Source organism: Lithobates pipiens, unplaced genomic scaffold (assembly GCF_037356315.1).
Source record: "Lithobates pipiens isolate NorthernLeopardFrog02 unplaced genomic scaffold, aLitPip1_a1.2 Scaffold_8, whole genome shotgun sequence".
NCBI classification, from domain to species: Eukaryota; Metazoa; Chordata; class Amphibia; order Anura; family Ranidae; genus Lithobates; species Lithobates pipiens.
Window position 1 is genome coordinate 92,319,957 of NW_027507903.1, and position 18,102 is coordinate 92,338,058.

The 18,102-nt window shown below is 47.3% G+C and overlaps 1 protein-coding gene across 4 annotated transcripts in view; it reads right to left on the bottom strand.

Annotated features, from left to right (window-relative positions):
- LOC143962609 (threonine--tRNA ligase 2, cytoplasmic-like) overlaps positions 1–4,779 on the bottom strand; it is a 76,078-nt gene extending 71,299 nt beyond the window's left edge. For 3 of the 4 annotated variants that reach the window (XM_077471906.1, XM_077471905.1, XM_077471904.1), the window contains exon 1: positions 4,434–4,779. In XM_077471906.1, coding sequence (XP_077328032.1) covers positions 4,434–4,724 — 291 coding nt within the window. In that variant the 5' untranslated portion in view covers positions 4,725–4,779. The remainder of the gene's footprint in view (positions 1–4,433) is intronic. The other variant, XM_077471907.1, reaches the window with a different exon arrangement.
- Between the last annotated feature and the right edge of the window lie 13,323 nt (positions 4,780–18,102).

The window sequence follows — 18,102 nt, forward strand, 5'->3', positions numbered from 1 at the left end:
TTTGGGAGCCTAGCCGCGTACGGGGCCCCGAAAACCAAGCACCGCCTTCAGGCTTTCTAAGGGATTTACAGTTTTGAAGGCCATAAAATGCGAAGATGGCACAAACCCCCCCAAATGACCCCATTTTGGAAAGTAGACACCCCTAAATTTAGGGGTACACTAGTGAGACTAGGTAATAAATGGCGGGTGCCCTGAAACTATAAAAAAATAACTAACCAACCAGCGTCACCTGTAACAGTTATATGGTGATCACTGGTGAAAGGGTTAACTAGGGGGCAATCAGGGGGCTTTATGCGGTAGTATATGGGGGTCCCTGGCGCTATAAAAAGCTGCGGCGAACCTAAATACCTACCTGCCTAACTAGCGTCACCTGTGACACTAATACAGCGATCAGAAAAATGATCGCTTATTAGGCTGGGTTCACACTGGAGCGATGCGGGAACGCCACAAATCCGCGGCGGGTTCCCGCATCGCATGCCTCCCGGCGGCAGTTCACACTGCCCTATGCGAACTGCTGGGAGTGTCAGTGAAATGTTAATGACACCCCCAGATCAGTTCGCATATCGCAGTGCGATCTGCAAACTCGGATCGCATGGTGTGAACACCCATGCGATCCGATTCTGCTGCGGTCCAAAAAAAGGGTCCCGTGCGAATTTGCAGCGGGTGCGATGCGAATTCAGCCATACTATCTGTATGGCTGAACTCGAATCGCACAGAGATCGGATGTGATTTGCACTGCAGTGCGGTGCGAATCACATTCGTTCTCATAAACCGCTGCAATGTGAACCCAGCCTTAGTGACACTGGCGACGGGGGGTGATCACGGGGTTAAACCTTTATTGGGGGGGTTAGGGGGGTACATTAGAATTAAAGGGGGCTAACCCTAACTGCCCTAACAGTTATTACAGTCACAAATGACACCAATGCAAAAAAAAAAAAAAAATTATGACATTGGTGTCACTGTGACTGGGGGGCAGGGTTAATTGGGGGGGTGATCGGGGGGGTGTGAGTGTGCCTGGCATGTTCTACTGTGAAGTGTCGTGTTGGTGCAACTCACCGATCCTCTCTCCTCGGTGTCGGAACGAAAAATACCGACACGGAGGAGAGATTACATCACTTCCTCTCCTGTGTTTACATTACAGGAGAGGAAGTGATGTCACGAAGGATTTCTATTCGTCGGGAGCGATCGCGAGGGGGTGGCCATGAATGAATGGCCGCCCCCTCATCCCGGATCGCTCGCGAACGAATACCGACCGCCGCAGGCACCGGGCGGGGGCCCGATCGGGCCCCCGACCCGCGGGAAGGCAGGGACGTACAGGTACGCCCATATGCCTGCCCGTGCCATTCTGTCGACGTACATCGTCGTGCGGCGGTCGGGAAGTGGTTAATCGTTCTCTTCGCTCCTCTCATGACCTTCTGCTTTCAAACTCCTTTGTCACCTCATCCCATGCTCACCTTCAGGACTTCTCCAGAGCCTCTCCCAACCTCTGGAATGCTCTACCCCAATCTGTCCGATTTTCTCCTACTTTATCCACTTTCAGACAATCCCTGAAATCTCATCTCTTCAGAGCAGCTTATCTGGCCCCCAACTAACAACTGTACATTTATCTTCTCAATCAGCACATCGCCCAGTTATTACCTCTTGACCTTCCCATTTAGATTGTAAGCTCTAAGGAGCAGGGCCCTCTGATTTCTGCTGTACTAAAGTGTATTGTATTTGTACCGTCTACTGACGGACTGGTGTGATTCCTGTCCGAATCACAGGCAGTAAAGCACTACGCAAACTGTTTACGATATATAAATCCTGTATAATAATAATAATAATAATAATAATAATAATAATAATAATAATAATAATCCTTCTGACACTGGGGATAGATCCCCAATGGGAGTGATTCCCCCATCCACCTCGAATGTGTGGATTAAGGAATCGTGTAATTTTTTTTTTCATGCAACTGCTGCTGGTATGTATGACCAGCTTAACCACTTGCTTACTGGGCACTTAACCCCCCCCCCCCTATCCAGACCAAATTTCAGCTTTCAGCTCTGACGCACTTTGAATGACAATTGCACAGTCATACAACACTGTTCCCCCCCCCCCCCCCCCAAATATAGCTTTCTTTTGGTGGTATTTAATCACCTGAGTGATTTTAAATTTTTGGTAAAAAGACAGATTAAAAAAAAAAAAAACTTCTTTTTTTTTTGTTATAAAATCTTAAACACGGGTAATTTTTGTCCGTCATTCATGTACGCTGATGAGGCGGCAGTGGTGGGCACTGATTGGTTACACTGATAGGCAGCACTTCTATGTGTCAGTGATTGGCACCACTGGTAGGCATAGATAGGTAGTAATTATGAGGCATAATTGCCTCTTCCGTTTCGGGACTGATGTCCCTTTAAGATGAGCCGGTGATCAGCTTTTTTTTTTTTTCTCCTCCGCTGTCAGCGTGAGGAGAAAAAAAAAAACCGATCACCAAGCTTTTGTTTTGATCATGTGATCACCTGCCATTGGCCCCTTACTCAGATCGGTGATCACCCGAGTCTCAATGACTAGGTGATCACAGCACGCACAGGGAGCGTGCACAGGGGAGGCTGTCATATGACGGCCTCCCGGGAATTCACATCCGCGCTGTGGCCATCATTTGGCCATATCGCGGATGCCAGGAGGTTAAAGAATACGTTTGCCTTTAGTAGCAGGTTGTATGTTACACCCATATTCAGGGTGTAATATTTAACATGTTGCTAAAAAGCTTGCTCACACCCCTATCCGTTGCTCTATTTGGTGGGGGATCATCTCCCTGCATCTGCTGTCACGATTTAAAAACCAGCGTGGTTTCACCCACATAGCCACGTCATTCATTCAGAGTTCCTTGAATGAATGAACTACTAGTCCCGTCTGCCACCGATATTGAGTGCTCTCGTAATTTTATTGATTCTTCCGGGACTTCAGTAACGGTTTGCCCATATGGAAGATATGAGCAGAGCAGATAGCTGTACTTAGAGTCTGCTGGAACCTGACATTGTACCCGGGATCTGCCGATTCGAGCTTGCAATGCTCTGCAGGCTCCTAAGAATAATGTGAGATTATATATATATATATATATATATATATATATATATATATATATATATATATATATATATATATAATCACTTTAATCCGATTACCTGAGATCAGGTACACATAATTGGTCCCGAATGCAATCTGTGTCCAGGGCCAGTCATCTGTCCCTAGCAGCTGTAACCACTACAGATGGAGATATACAGATACATGCAGACAACTGCCTGTCTATCTACTATCAGCCTGTCATTGCTTTGTGCTGGCTGAGCGGCTGTAGCTGTTCACACACACATTTGTGATTTCTGCTGCATGAATTTGCAGATGTCAGTGTGGCCTAAAGCATTGTGTGCCCACAAAGGAACCCTCTAGGAAAACCCGGCTTTTATATGGCAATAGTACTGATCAGTTGGCACAAAGCCTGCATCTTTAGGGTATGGTGGTCACAATGCAGGAATGCATTGGCTGCATGGACAAGGCCTTATAACTAAGGTTGCACCGATACAACGATTGGTGCCGATACTAAGCATTTGCATGAGTACTTGTCAAATGCTCCAATACCTGAAACTAGAGATGGGGGTGTCAGGCGTGTTTGAGATCTCACATGCCCGATCCCGTCAGGAAGCCGACACTGCACACCGCTAATCACGGGCAGCGAGACATTTCCAGATCTGTGCAGCTGTGGAACGGGAAATGTCTCACTGCCTGTGATTAGCGGTGTGCAATGTCAGCTTCCTGGTGGGATCTTGAACACACCCGACCCCATCTCTACCTGAAACCAATACCTTTGTGTTGCAATTTGAGCCCATACAAATTGGATGGGCTTGAATCGCATGTGATTTGAACAGGAATGTGGTGTGATTCCTGTCCGAATCACAGGCAGTTCCCTGTACCGCTCCAACGTGAACTCAGGATTGTCATAGTGACTTCAGCCTGAGTTCACACAGGAGTGGTGTGGGGAACCACATGTGATTCGGGCAGAAATCGCACAGCATTCCTGTTCAAATCACATGCAATTTTTTTGTAGTACGATTTGAGCCAATTCATTATGTAATGGCTCAAATTGCACCACAAAAGGGATCAGTACCCTACTTATAATGTGAGTCGACGATAACCCTTATAAATATGTCAGTCTTAGTACAATCGCGAATTTACATCTAGTCCCAATAATACAGCTCTGCTCTCTCTCCTTTGTGCCATTTAGGGACCACAACAAAGAGACGCATTCAGTAGACATTGTGATGGTGTGAAAAGGACAACGGCTTCTCCGGTACCCCCTGAGGTCCGGGGTTATAGGTCATTGTGAAGATCTCCGCTCACGTGTCATACAAACAATACAATAGGATATGGATTATTGGGGGGTGATTGGTTCTCACCTGTCCCTGACATACACTCTGCTCTCCCTTCTCCTCCTGAGGCCTGGCCTCCTCTCCTCCTGGACTGTCTCCTGGCCTTCCTCTCTCCTGCTCCTCTCTCAGGCTCCTCTGTAGATGGGCCACTCTATACTTCAGCTTCTCATTCTCTGCCCGGAGCTCCAATAATTCTGGGCTGGGGTCAATCTCCACAGTGCCCTGCGTGCCCAGATCCACGAGTCGGCCGATCTCATCGCTCAGCCAGCGGATTTCTTGCTCCTGGTTGGTCAACCGGTCTGCAATCTGGACAGCCATGTTCCAATGTGCACACACAGAGAGACAGTGACAGCTGCAGGCCCTTTGTTACCAGAAACATGGCATCCCCAACATCCCTTTAGATGTGCGCGCTGCTTGCTTTATCCTTACTGGCCATTGGGTGGTGCAGATTTTGAATGTGTATATAAGTTGACAATCAGCATACCTCCCAACCTTCTGAGATGCGAAAGGAGACCTTTTTGCACAGAATATTTAGGCAAAGTGCAATCACCCACTTACATAGACTATCTGAAATTAAAGCATGTCTCATTATTTTGATTAAATAAAAAAAAAAAAAGGAAAATAATTTTTTCCTGTAAATATGGCTGCAATTAGGCCCCTTACAAGCGGGCCATCCATACGTTTTTTAGGTGGACCTGAGCCTGCCTACTCCTAGCACAATCCGCCCCATGTGAAAGGGGCCTTAGGCTGCATTCAAAACAAATGTTGAGCTTGCGGTGCCATTCAAATATGCAAAGCTCAACACCCAAAAATATACATAAACTTCTTTGGTGAATTCCTTGCATTTAGTGCAGCCAAATGAAAGTATTGGGTTGCTCTATGCATGTAGTGCAAAAATGCGCACAAAAAACACAGTCAAAGACGCAGATTTACGAGACACTAGGTGTGAACCCAATGGGGGTAACTCGGTGGCTAGGGATGGGTTCAGACATAACTGCCAGGACGCCATCAACGCCAACCATAGGTAGAGACAGTATTCCCCACTCTGCTGCCACACATATACACATCCTTTATATATGGGCAGATGCAGGGTGGGAATTGCCTCTGCTCCCTATGTTTGGCTGTCAGCTTTAACACCTTCCTGATGGAATAGGTCATGTGGGTCCAGACATATGCCCGAACACACCCAAGCTCATCCTTATGTGGATTCATCACTTCTGCCTAAAGCCTCATACACACGATAGGACTGTACAAACTTTCCCTTGGATTTTTGTACAAAGGGCGTCGGCCCTGAACTTGTATTGCATACACACAGCAGGAATTTTTCAGCCAACTTTCACCAAATCACGTGGTTTTTCTGCTCTTTACCGCCACCTGTGGTCAACTTCTGTATTGTTGTCTGATCTTTTGCATTGGTTCTGAGCATGCCTGTTTGTACTTTGTACAAAAGTCCTATGGTTTTCTGTACACACGATCAGACTTTGCTCCATCGGACTTTTGTTGCCAGAAAGTTTGTCCGTTCGCACAGCCAACAAAAGTCCGATGATAACTAAAAAAGTTTGTCCGATGCAGCGTACACACGGTCGGATGTTGCTCCAAAACAGCTAATTTGCATGTTTGTTGTCAAAAAGTCTGATCGTGTGTATGGGTCTTATGAATGTGCGGTAGGGACCTTAAACTGTAAGCTTCTTTGGGACAGGGACTGATGTGAATGTACAGCATGTAAAGTGCTGCGTAAATTAAAAGCACTATATAAAAACCTGTAATAAGTAAAAAAAGCTAATTATGCTGCATAACTGATCTTCATACCAAAGCTGCCTCCCTACAGAAATTTCTCTCTGTCACTAGATGTCATTGGTCTTCTAGGTTGTCAATCACAGCTAATGAAGTGGGAACGAGGATCGGGCAGAGCCGTGTTTCTTGCAAACCACTTCTTCTGAGCCTAGACTGCCATAGGTCATTACACCGGCCTGGGCTCAGAGTACTAGTCACATGTGAGCACATTTAGTGAAAGAGTAAGGCCTCATTTGCAAAGGTGTACTACAGCATATACAGAAGGCCATGTTTACCCACACGGGGATGCACAGGTGTCCCATGTGTAGCACTGGACTTAGCATTCCTAATTCCACTCAGGCTGCCATTACACAGCAGTGACAGTGCACACACTGGACAGCGATGTGCACTCTTCAGGCTCCCTCTTTGCAAGAGGAAGCTGTGTCCCCGTAGAGCCTGAGAAAATGCAGCTCTTTCCCATCCTCCTTTCAATCTCCCTCTGGGAAATGCAGTTCAAAAGCTCTTTATTACAGCACTGTAGGGTTTTTCCTTTAGGACTACAGTTCCCACAGTGCAGTGCTGCCTAAATCAGTCTATTGAACTCTTCCTGTTCAGCGGCTCCCTCCTATTGCTGAAATAGCTGTTAACCAGTTCAGCACCACAGGGCAGCAGCCACAGAGAGCAGCTGCAGCCAGTGTTTCTCTCACTCTCCATTCCCAGACAAACATCTGGATACAGGTGCATGCTCGTGCAGGCAGTCCCATTCAAGACATTCAATATGACTTATGTAGCGGGGTCTCTTTAAGAACTATAAAACTACTGTTCCCAGAACCCCGCTGGTTCCCAGGATGCTTTGAGTTATGCCCCAGAGACTTATGGGGGAGGAAATATAAGGAGGGGGAGAGGCCTAGTTCGCTCTCTTTGGACACCCCCCTCTCTTCAAGCAAGAGGAGATCTGTGCTGAACTGCTGAGGCACAATGCCTGAAGCCTGGGCCTTGTGCTCTTTTCCAAAGAGCTCTCTGCCAGCCTAGTTGCACCTGAGAGACATTTTCTCATTCCTTGCTGCTGTACACCAGAAGGATTGAAGACTCGGAGGTCGGTGGATTCCTGTTCCTAGACGAAAAGGCAGAGAAACCGGACTTGGACTTGTCCGGGTGGTGAGAGCTGTTTAAAGACAGATGCTTTATCTTTATTATTCGTTTGGATTACAAAGTTGTTCTTCAAGTGCACCACCGAAAGATTGCTAGCGAATATTGTTTTACTGGACTTCCATCTAGATCAGTCAGGCCTGACTGCATAGGTAGACAGTGCTGGGTGTTTACCCATGTGGGGAAGTAGCTGAAAAAGGGCAGCGCTAGAGTTGAATAGCAATACTTTATTATGCTGATTACTCTGTTTATCTTTATTACTGGTTACTGCAGGGACCTGATTATGTGTTGCAATCCAAATGTTTGATTCATGTTATTCCTTTTATAAAAACAATAAGTAAAGTCAGTTATATACTTTCAAAGATTGTCTATGAGCTTGAGTTACCCACGCACGGACACACACATATTTAGAGTATAAGTGATTTAATGTGTATTGCTAGATACTAACTGTGCCAAAGTGGGTAGTGCAGATTGCCGGGGGGTTGGCGGAGCTGTGCTCAGGACCCAAACCAAACTTGCGGCCCTCTTAAGTGAGGGTATCGCTATACGTGGGGGCTCGTAAATCCGGGATTTCTGAGACAGCGGTGAACACGCCAGAGGTACCGGCATGGACCCACAGGGAGTCAGAGCGTGGTGTGAAGCGAATAAGGCCGACCCAAGGCAGTCAGTGGTCATTAGCCTCCCAGGGGAGAAATGGTCGACAGAGACCGTAGAGGAGTTAATGAAGTCAGTGTCCCCAGACCATGAACCATGCGTGATGGAGATAAAATCAGACCCAGACATCTCATATCAGTATGCGCTAGTGGAATACTGGGATGGGATGCCGGAGGCTTGCAAGCGCAACCGTGTACGGACACAAGACAACAGATCCTATAGGTTGGCGCACGCAACAAAGGAGGAGCCATCGCCAACGGGATCACCGCAGGCTGCGGCCCGTACCTCACCCGAGAGTCTCAGATCAGCACCGGCCACCCTTAGCGCAGAACTGTGTGCTGTCCTGGGGGAGATTGTGGCCCAGTGCAAGAAGGATCCCACAGATTACCCGATGTCGGGGTACAGAAAACTCCGGATGTTTTCAGGGAGGAAACCTGTACCTTCGGAAGAAGAGGGATTTGAAGATTGGTTAGATAGCGCAACTCAGGCACTAGAGGAATGGGAAGTTCCAGAGCGCAGAAAGAAGCAGAGGATTGTGGAAAGTCTAAAGGGGCCTGCTCTAGAGGCCGTTCGCAACCTGAAGATGAGCAAGACAGACTGTAATGCGCAGGAGTACCTAGATGTACTACAGACTGTGTTTGGTGGGACAGAGAAAATCTCTGAGCTTGCTTATCAGTTAGAGCATTGCTACCAGAAGAAAGGTGAAAAACTATCAGACTACATGGGACGTTTAGATAAAATCCTGCATAGGATGATCCTAAAGAAGGGGATCAGCCCAGGAAAAGTAGATGAGGCCCGTGCTCAACAGGTACTGAGGGGAGCTCAACCCATGGATCCTATTGCATTGACACTGCGTGCCTGACTGGATGGGAAGAATCTGGAGTACACTGACCTCATCCGAATGATCAGAGAGGAAGAGGCCCTACTGGAAGAGAAAAGGGAAGAACATCTCACCGAGCCCGTCAACCAACCGGTAGCAATAGTTACACCGGCCATGACTCCCGCTAGAGATAAGGAGCTGGACACTTTGAAGTTACAGATGTCCCAGGTGATGGAGATGTTGACTGCTATGATGGCGAAAGGTCAAGGGGGAGCTGAGAAACCAAGTCCTAGGAGGGAGTTGTTTCCAGATACACCAACACCAAGCCCCACTTGAGACCGAGAAGAGATGCTATGCTACAACTGCGGGGGCAGTGGCCACTTCGCCAGTAGATGTTCCAGTCCCAAGAAGAAGAAGATAGATAACCGCCAGCCGGCGGGAAACTTCAGAGGGCCCCGGTGAGGGAGTCAACCGGGTGCCCATGCCTTTCAGTGAACTCCAAACTGAATAGAAGGAAGAGAGAGAGAGGAAACCAGACCCCTCAGAAGGAATGTCTACAAATAAGAGACAATAACATCCCTCAGCGGGTTTGTACTCCCATTACTGTGGGGAGGGTCAATGCATACCAGGCTCAAAAAAGAGTAAAGTCAAAAACCAACTGGATGAAGACGGGTCCCCAGAAGAGGGTGGCCTCAACCCGGCCCTTCCCAGAAGAATTGGTCGGCCCGTCCCCCACTGTCTCCATCCAGGTGGAAGGAGTCTACACGAAGGCCCTCCTGGACACTGGAGCTCAAGTGACTTTGCTGTACAGAGACTTCTATGATAGGCACTTGAGCCATTTGCCTATACAGAAGATAGAAGAGCTGTAGATATGGGGCCTTGGAACTCAGAGTTTCCCCTACGATGGTTACCTGCCCATAAAGCTGACCTTCGATCCATCTGTGGCAGGGAAAACTGAGGTGTTTGACACCCTGGCAGTTGTGTGTCCTAGACCGCCCGGGGCCAGCAAGATGTCCCTCATCATAGGGACCAATACGGATCTGGTGCGAAGACTTCTGACCCCTCTAGTGGAGACGAGTAACCATCAAGATCCCAATATCCATCCCATGCTGAAGACAGCCTACCAACGGTTGGTCCTAGAGCAGAAGACCCCAGGAGAGGGGATAGGGAAGGTGTGGAGACTTGGGAGAGAGGGAGTGGTGCTGCAGCCTGGAGAGGTAGCCTGCCTCAGGGCAACGGTGAAGCTTACCTGGGAGCAGCCTGGCCCCTTTGTCATGCTGGAATCCGATCCAAGGGAGGATCACTCAGGCCTGGAAGTGATACCGGAAGTGATTTCAATCAAGGCCCTGAAGAAGGCTCGAGGAAGAGTCCCAGTGAGTGTGAGAAACCCTACGGAGAGACCCATAGAGATCCCTGCCAGAATGCTGTTGGGGCAGGTGAGTCCTGCGGCCCCAGTCAGCTGGTCTGAAGTAAAAGGAACGGGTGAAGGAGGAGATGTTTGGGAAAAACTTTCCATGGAGAACCCGGACCTACCTGGAGCCTGGAAGGAGAGAGCCAAGGCCCAGCTGACTAGATGGGAGAGGATTTTCTCAAAGGATGAGTTTGATGTTGGATGTGCCAGGAGTGCCACCCACCGAATCCGCCTCCAAGAAGACAAACCCTTCAGGGAAAGGGTTAGGCGGGTCCCTCTAGCTGACCTGGAGGATCTGAGGGAGCAGCTTGCAGAGTTGAAGAAGACTGGTGTGATTCGGGAGTCTAGAAGTCCCTATGCCTCCCCCATAGTGGTGGTCAGGAAAAAGAATGGGTCGTTGAGGCTTTGTATTGACTACAGGACTCTCAACAGGAGGACCATCCCTGACCAGTATACCACACCGAGAATAGAGGATGCCCTACAGAGTTTGGCTGGTGCCAAGTGGTTCAGTGTAATGGACCTCAAGAGTGGGTACTACCAAATCCCCATGCACCAGGAAGACCAAGAGAAGACAGCTTTCATAACCCCAGTGGGATTCTTTAAATTCAACAGAATGCCTCAGGGCCTGTCTGGAGCCCATGCTACCTTTCAACGCCTCATGGAGAAGACCGTTGGAGACATGAACCTCATAGAAGTCCTTGTGTACTTGGACGATGTCATTGTCTTCGGGAAGAATTTGGAAGAACATGAGGCCAGGTTGGAGAAGGTGTTGAGAAGACTCAGCGAAGAGGGACTCAAGCTTTCTCCTGAGAAGTGCCGGTTTTACCAATCCTCTGTGAACTATCTGGGACACATAGTGTCTGAAAAGGGAGTGGCTACAGACCCTGAGAAGTTGGAGGCAGTTACCTCTTGGCCAAGACCGACAACAGTCACAGAGCTCAGATCTTTCCTGGGGTTCTGCTCCTATTATAGAAGATTTGTGGATGGGTTTGCCCGGATTGCCAAGCCACTGAACGAATTGCTCAAGACTGAAGGAGAAGAGGATGGTTTGGGGCCCAGGAGGGCCGGTGAGTCGGTTCAAGATCAGTGGAGCCCAAGGTGTGAAGAGGCTTTCCGAACCTTGAAGAGGAGCCTTACCACGGCCCCAGTCCTGGCCTATGCCGACCCCACCAGACCATATGAGCTACATGTCGATGCCAGTCATGAGGGCCTAGGCGGAGTGCTCTATCAAGAGCATGAAGAGCAGCTGCGACCAGTGGCCTATGTGAGCCGGAGCCTGACTCCCTCGGAGAAGAACTACCCCACTCATAAATTGGAGTTCTTGGCCCTCAAATGGGCAGTAGTAGACAAACTGAAGGACTATCTCTATGGGGCGGAGTTTACCGTAAAGACAGAAACAAAACCTGTGACCTACCTCTTCACTACTGCAAAGTTAGATGCAACCGGACACAGATGGTTGGCTACATTATCCGGATTCAACTTCAGTCTAAAATACAGACCAGGGGCTGGAAATAGGGATGCAGATGCCCTGTCCCGAAGATCTCATGTCATGGTCGATGACTGGGAAGACTGGACTCAGGTAGCACTGGAAGGAGTGCGAGCACTCTGTCAGGGTGCTGAGTTTCAAGCAAGAGGGGGCTCCAGAGCAGAGGAGATAGGAGTCACCGCAGTGGGAGTCCCTCAACCCTACTGTGGGGTAATTCAACTAGCAGAGGAACTCCTGCCAAAGCTGTCCAGAAAGGAGCTGAGCTATGACCAATTGGAAGACCCCATGGGGAGATTGGTCCTTGAAGCTTTGGAGAATGAGAATCCAGAGGGACTTCGACATCACCCTTCCAAGGAGGCTCGCCTGCTGAGGAAAGAGTTGGATAAGCTACAAGTACATCAGGGAGTGGTCTACCGAAGGGGCCCCTCTGATAACTCAGAAGATAAGTGGCAGTTGTTTCTCCCAGAGAAGCACCGAGAGACGGTACTAATTGCCTTACATGACCAGCATGGCCATCTAGGGGCGGAGAGAACTTTTCAGCTTGTCAGAAGCCGGTTCTATTGGCCCTGTATGAGGGCAGAAGTGGAGGAATATTGCCGTTCTTGTGCACGATGCATCCAGAGGAAGACTCTACCCCATCAAGCTGCCCCAATGGGCCACCTACAGAGTCAGGGTCCAATGGATCTGGTGTGCATTGACTTTCTCTGCCTCGAACCCGATTTGAGTGGATTGGGAAATGTTCTCGTGGTAACTGATCATTTCACCCGTTATGCCCAGGCTTTCCCCACCAAAGACCAAAAGGCCTCCACTGTGGCCAAGGTGCTCATGGAAAAATACTTTGTCCACTATGGATTACCACAGAGAATCCACTCAGACCAAGGAAGGGACTTTGAGAGTCGTCTGATCCGGAACCTACTGGACTCATTGGGAGTAGAGAAGACCAGGACTACACCTTATCATCCACAAGGAGATGCCCAACCTGAGAGGTTTGATCGGACCTTACTAAACATGCTTGGAACTCTAGAGACAGAGAAGAAGCAACACTGGAGCCAACACATATCAGCTCTGGTGCACGCTTACAAGTGCACCACAAGTGATGTGACGGGTTACTCCCCCTACCGGCTCATGTTTGGGAGAGAAGCAAGATTGCCGGTGGATCTGGCCTTTGGCATTTCCCTAGACCATGCCTCTGCTACCTCCCACAAGGGATATGTGGACCGACTTAGACACAATTTGAAAGTGGCCCATGAACGAGCTCAGGCGGCTTCGGACCAAAGGGGAGCCCGCAACAAGAGGAACTTCGATCTGAAGGTTCGAGTGCAAGACCTGCAGCCTGGGGACCGTGTACTGCTACGCAATCTGGGGATCCCTGGGAAGCACAAGCTTGCTGATAGATGGAGATCGGAGCCCTATGTCATTTGCAGAAAGCTACCTGGATTGCCTGTGTATAAGCTAAAACCAGAGGGGAAAGTGGGGCCCTTGAAAACTTGGCACAGGAATCATTTGCTCCCGCTTACTGAAGCAGTCAGAATACCTCCAGTGAGAGATCCACCTGAATCTGTTTCCATTCTGGATACCCCAGGACCTAGCACTCGGTCTCAGACCTCCCGGGTTAGAGATGGACAAGATTCCCAACAAGGTGAAGGTGGAAGAGGAGAGCTTGAGTGGCTGTGGCCTTCATCAACTCCAGGAAATTCTGCCATAGATCTCCCACCTACTGAGGATACACAGGATGGGACACTGAACCCAGAAGCTACAGAGTTCATTCCATCTAGTGGTGTGCCTGAAGGCTGGGAAGATATCCCTAGCATTTACTCAGAAGAGGAAGGAACTGATGTTCCAGAACCAGTGATGCTGTCAGAATGTGTTCCTGAAGTAGAGCCTGTGGCACCAGAGCCTGAAGTCCCAAGAGAACAGAGAGCTCGCCGAGTTGTGAGACCCCCCAAGAAGCTAACCTACTCTCAAATGGGAGAGAGCTCTGAGGACTCTGTTGTGACTGCTAGAAGAAGTGCTGAACGCTCTAATCCTTCCACTGACCATTTGGTGGAGGGCAACCCCAGCTCACTCTCTGGCACAGTTAGGCAGGCCACTCATGTCAGTGTGACCTGTGGGACAGGGAATCCCACCTCTGAGTTCTGGTGGAAATTCCCTGTACCAACATCATACTCAGCACTTTCAAAATTGGTACAGGATATGTGTTAAAAGTTTATCTTTGGGGACCAAAGAGTTTAAGTGGGGGGAGTGTGTAGCGGGGTCTCTTTAAGAACTATAAAACTACTGTTCCCAGAACCCCGCTGGTTCCCAGGATGCTTTGAGTTATGCCCCAGAGACTTATGGGGGAGGAAATATAAGGAGGGGGAGAGGCCTAGTTCGCTCTCTTTGGACACCCCCCTCTCTTCAAGCAAGAGGAGATCTGTGCTGAACTGCTGAGGCACAAGGCCTGAAGCCTGGGCCTTGTGCTCTTTTCCAAAGAGCTCTCTGCCAGCCTAGTTGCACCTGAGAGACATTTTCTCATTCCTTGCTGCTGTACACCAGAAGGATTGAAGACTCGGAGGTCGGTGGATTCCTGTTCCTAGACGAAAAGGCAGAGAAACCGGACTTGGACTTGTCCGGGTGGTGAGAGCTGTTTAAAGACAGATGCTTTATCTTTATTATTCGTTTGGATTACAAAGTTGTTCTTCAAGTGCACCACCGAAAGATTGCTAGCGAATATTGTTTTACTGGACTTCCATCTAGATCAGTCAGGCCTGACTGCATAGGTAGACAGTGCTGGGTGTTTACCCATGTGGGGAAGTAGCTGAAAAAGGGCAGCGCTAGAGTTGAATAGCAATACTTTATTATGCTGATTACTCTGTTTATCTTTATTACTGGTTACTGCAGGGACCTGATTATGTGTTGCAATCCAAATGTTTGATTCATGTTATTCCTTTTATAAAAACAATAAGTAAAGTCAGTTATATACTTTCAAAGATTGTCTATGAGCTTGAGTTACCCACGCACGCACACACACATATTTAGAGTATAAGTGATTTAATGTGTATTGCTAGATACTAACTGTGCCAAAGTGGGTAGTGCAGATTGCCGGGGGGTTGGCGGAGCTGTGCTCAGGACCCAAACCAAACTTGCGGCCCTCTTAAGTGAGGGTATCGCTATACTTATATATCAGCCAATGAAGATGTCCTAAGAAGATCAGGTAAAACAGTTGCAAAAATGATGAAAACACCTTGGGGCTTTTTCACGGCTACAGTTTTCTTTGCTGGCAGCTAATAAAATAATGAGTGCAATAATGTAAGGGTGAATGAAACATTGTATAATGCTGATATGGCATCATGTAGGCTTAGGTATAGTTACTTGACTTGCTTTTTAATTACAAAAGGTACAGCTAAAAAAAAAAAATATATATATATATATATATATATATATATATATATATATATATATATATATATATATATATATATATATATATGTTGCTATATATTGTGACATGTGAGCAATACATATGTAAATAAATGTTCACTTTAACTGTACACATATGTAGCACCACCTAGTGGCTGATTATGGCTATGCACATCTAAAGGGAGGTCCGAGATGCCTTCTTCCATTCAATACTGACTGGTGCTATACTAAGGTTGCAGCTTTCCACTATCACTGCAACCAATAGAGCCATTAGTCAGAACACTTATTATGTTACAGGGCACAGCACTATAGCCAGGGGCTTAAAATAGAACAGAATTTAAATACATATGAAAATGGTAATCAGTACATGTGAATAAAAGCAAACAATTGAATGTACTTTATAGGCATACTGTACATAAAACACCAGTATGGTATTCATTGTCTGAATAAATCAAAATTGCATGTTTATGAGACACCTTAGTAAAATAGAGGTAATAGTAGCTTTACTGCTAAAAGTTAAGGGCAAACGGCTGTACAATTTGCTGCATTCAGGCTGCATTCACTTCTGTGCGTTTTCGGAACAATACAAAAAAAGTGTTTTGCCGCCTGTTTTAGAAACGTACTGCAAATGCGCTGCAATCGCCGGGTTGCACTTGCGGTGCCATTAATTGGTAATGCATACCTCCAAACATTTTGAGATGGGAATGAGGGACATCTACTAGCAAATGTATGTGGGCATAAGACACGCCCCCCCTACCACGTCCCTTAAAGGGGATATATCCAAAAAAAGGGTTAATTAAATCCACAAGTGCTTTTTTTTACTTTATTTTGGCTTTTAAAATTGACAAATGCAGCCATTTTGGATTTGGATGCAAAGTTTAGCACTGGGAAACACTTTTTGAAAGATAAAAAGTGCATTTTCAACTATATAGATCAGACAAAAATGAGGGGGACAGAGGGACATTGCTCCAAATCAGAGACAGTCCCTCGAAATCAGGGACAGTTGGGAGCTATGGGTAATGGTACCCCAAGAGTGGATAGCAGACGTGTGTTTTGACGCGATGTTGTTATGCAACAAAAGTGCATTGAAAACATTCCCAATGCTCTGCGACCGAATAGGTTCTGAAGCTACTTTGGGGAGTTTGTTGCACATAGTGAAGCCAACTTCATGTGAATGGGTTGCCCTAGTCGTGACTTGCGTTAGGTAAAAAACGCTACTGCTATGCTCTGGTCTGAAAGGGGCCTTAGTGCCATAATTTATAAGGATCTGAACACAGTAGTATTGTATCCTATGGATCCATGCACAATGCTCTGTTTCTCTGCAGCGTCGACCTGTGTAAACTAAAACTAAATAAATCTGCATTCACTATCCTGTGTCACTGTCATTATTTTATGGTGTATGGATGTAAACTTTTGGGCTGACGTTTACACATGTGCAGAATAATAAACCCTGCTGCCGCTGCTCAGGGTGCGCATGTCAATAATAGTGTGTAATCAGCAGACCTCGCCACCACTGATTACACTCTATGAATGTTTACCTCTTTTCCCTGAATGCGTCATTCATGTATGATACCTCCACAGAATCCCCTCGGCCTTCATTCGGTATGACTGGAGCCTGGAGCCTATACTAAAAACAAGTCAGCAATGACTACTAGACATGTGTGATTCTTACGTTATGTTACGAATCAACATTTTTGTTATTCAGAGATTCAGATATATCTAAATCACAATAGTAATGAATTTCAACAAATTAGAAATAAATGATAAAGAAACGATTTAAAGCGGTAGTAAACCCGCATTTTTTTTTTTTTTTTTTTAAAACCTGCAAAGCAAAAGGCATAATGAGCTAGTATGCACCGCATACTAGCTCATTATGAAATACTTACCTTAGAACGAGGCCCCGACATCTCGCCCGATCCACGCCGAGGAAGCCGACATGCTCCCTCGGCGTCTCTTCCGGGTATCGCGGCTCCGGCGCTGTGAGTGGCCGGAGCCGCGATATCGTCACTCCCGCGCATGCGCGCGGGAGATTTAAATCCGGCCGGACGAGCGCTGCCGGATTTTCGCGGAGAGAACCCCCTTGTGCGCATGCGCCGCTGCAGTCAGCGGCGCATACCGAGGGGAATATCTCCTAAACCGTACAGGTTTAGGAGATATTTTTTTTACCTACAGGTAAGCCTTATTATAGGCTTTCCTGTAGGTAAAAGTTAAAAAAGTGGGTTTACTTCCACTTTAAATGTATTTGTTTCATTTGGATGACATGATGTGATAGCTTGGCCTTTTGTTGTTTGAAGAATCCAAAATAATGTAACATCATCCAAATTGATTCAGACCTATTTCATGTTTATTTTAAAGTGGTTCTAAAGGCTTAAGGTTTTTTTACCTTTATGCATTCTATGCATGAAGGTAAAAATGAAGAAAAAAATTCTGTGTGCAGCAGTGCCCCCCCCCTAATACTTACCCGAGCTCCCTCTCCATCCAACGATGTGCAGTAGAGCATCGGCTCCCAGTGGACTCTCCCTCCTCATTGGCCATTGATTCCCACTGCTGTCAATCTTAGCCAGTGAGCCAATGAGGAGAGAGGAGCCAATGAGGAAGTGTGGCCGAGCCGCAGCTCCTTATCTGAATGGACCTGCTTGGATGCACCTATTGCAAGCTAGGCTATGAGGGCACTTGACAGGAGGGAGAGGCCAGGAGTGCCGGCAGGGGACCAGAGAAGAGGAGGATCAGAGATGCAAAACCATTGCATAGAGCAGCTAAGTATAAAGTGTGTATTATTTAACCACTTCAGCCCCAGAAGAATTGATACCCTTCCTGACTGGGCCACTTTTTGCGATACGCCACTGTGTCGCTTTAACTGACAATTGCATGGTCGTGCGATGTTGTACTCAAACAAAATTGATGTCCTTTTTTTTCTCACAAATAGAGCTTTCTTTTTGTGGTATTTGATCACCTCTGCGGTTTTTATTTTTTGCGCTATAAACAAAAAAAGGGCGACAATTTT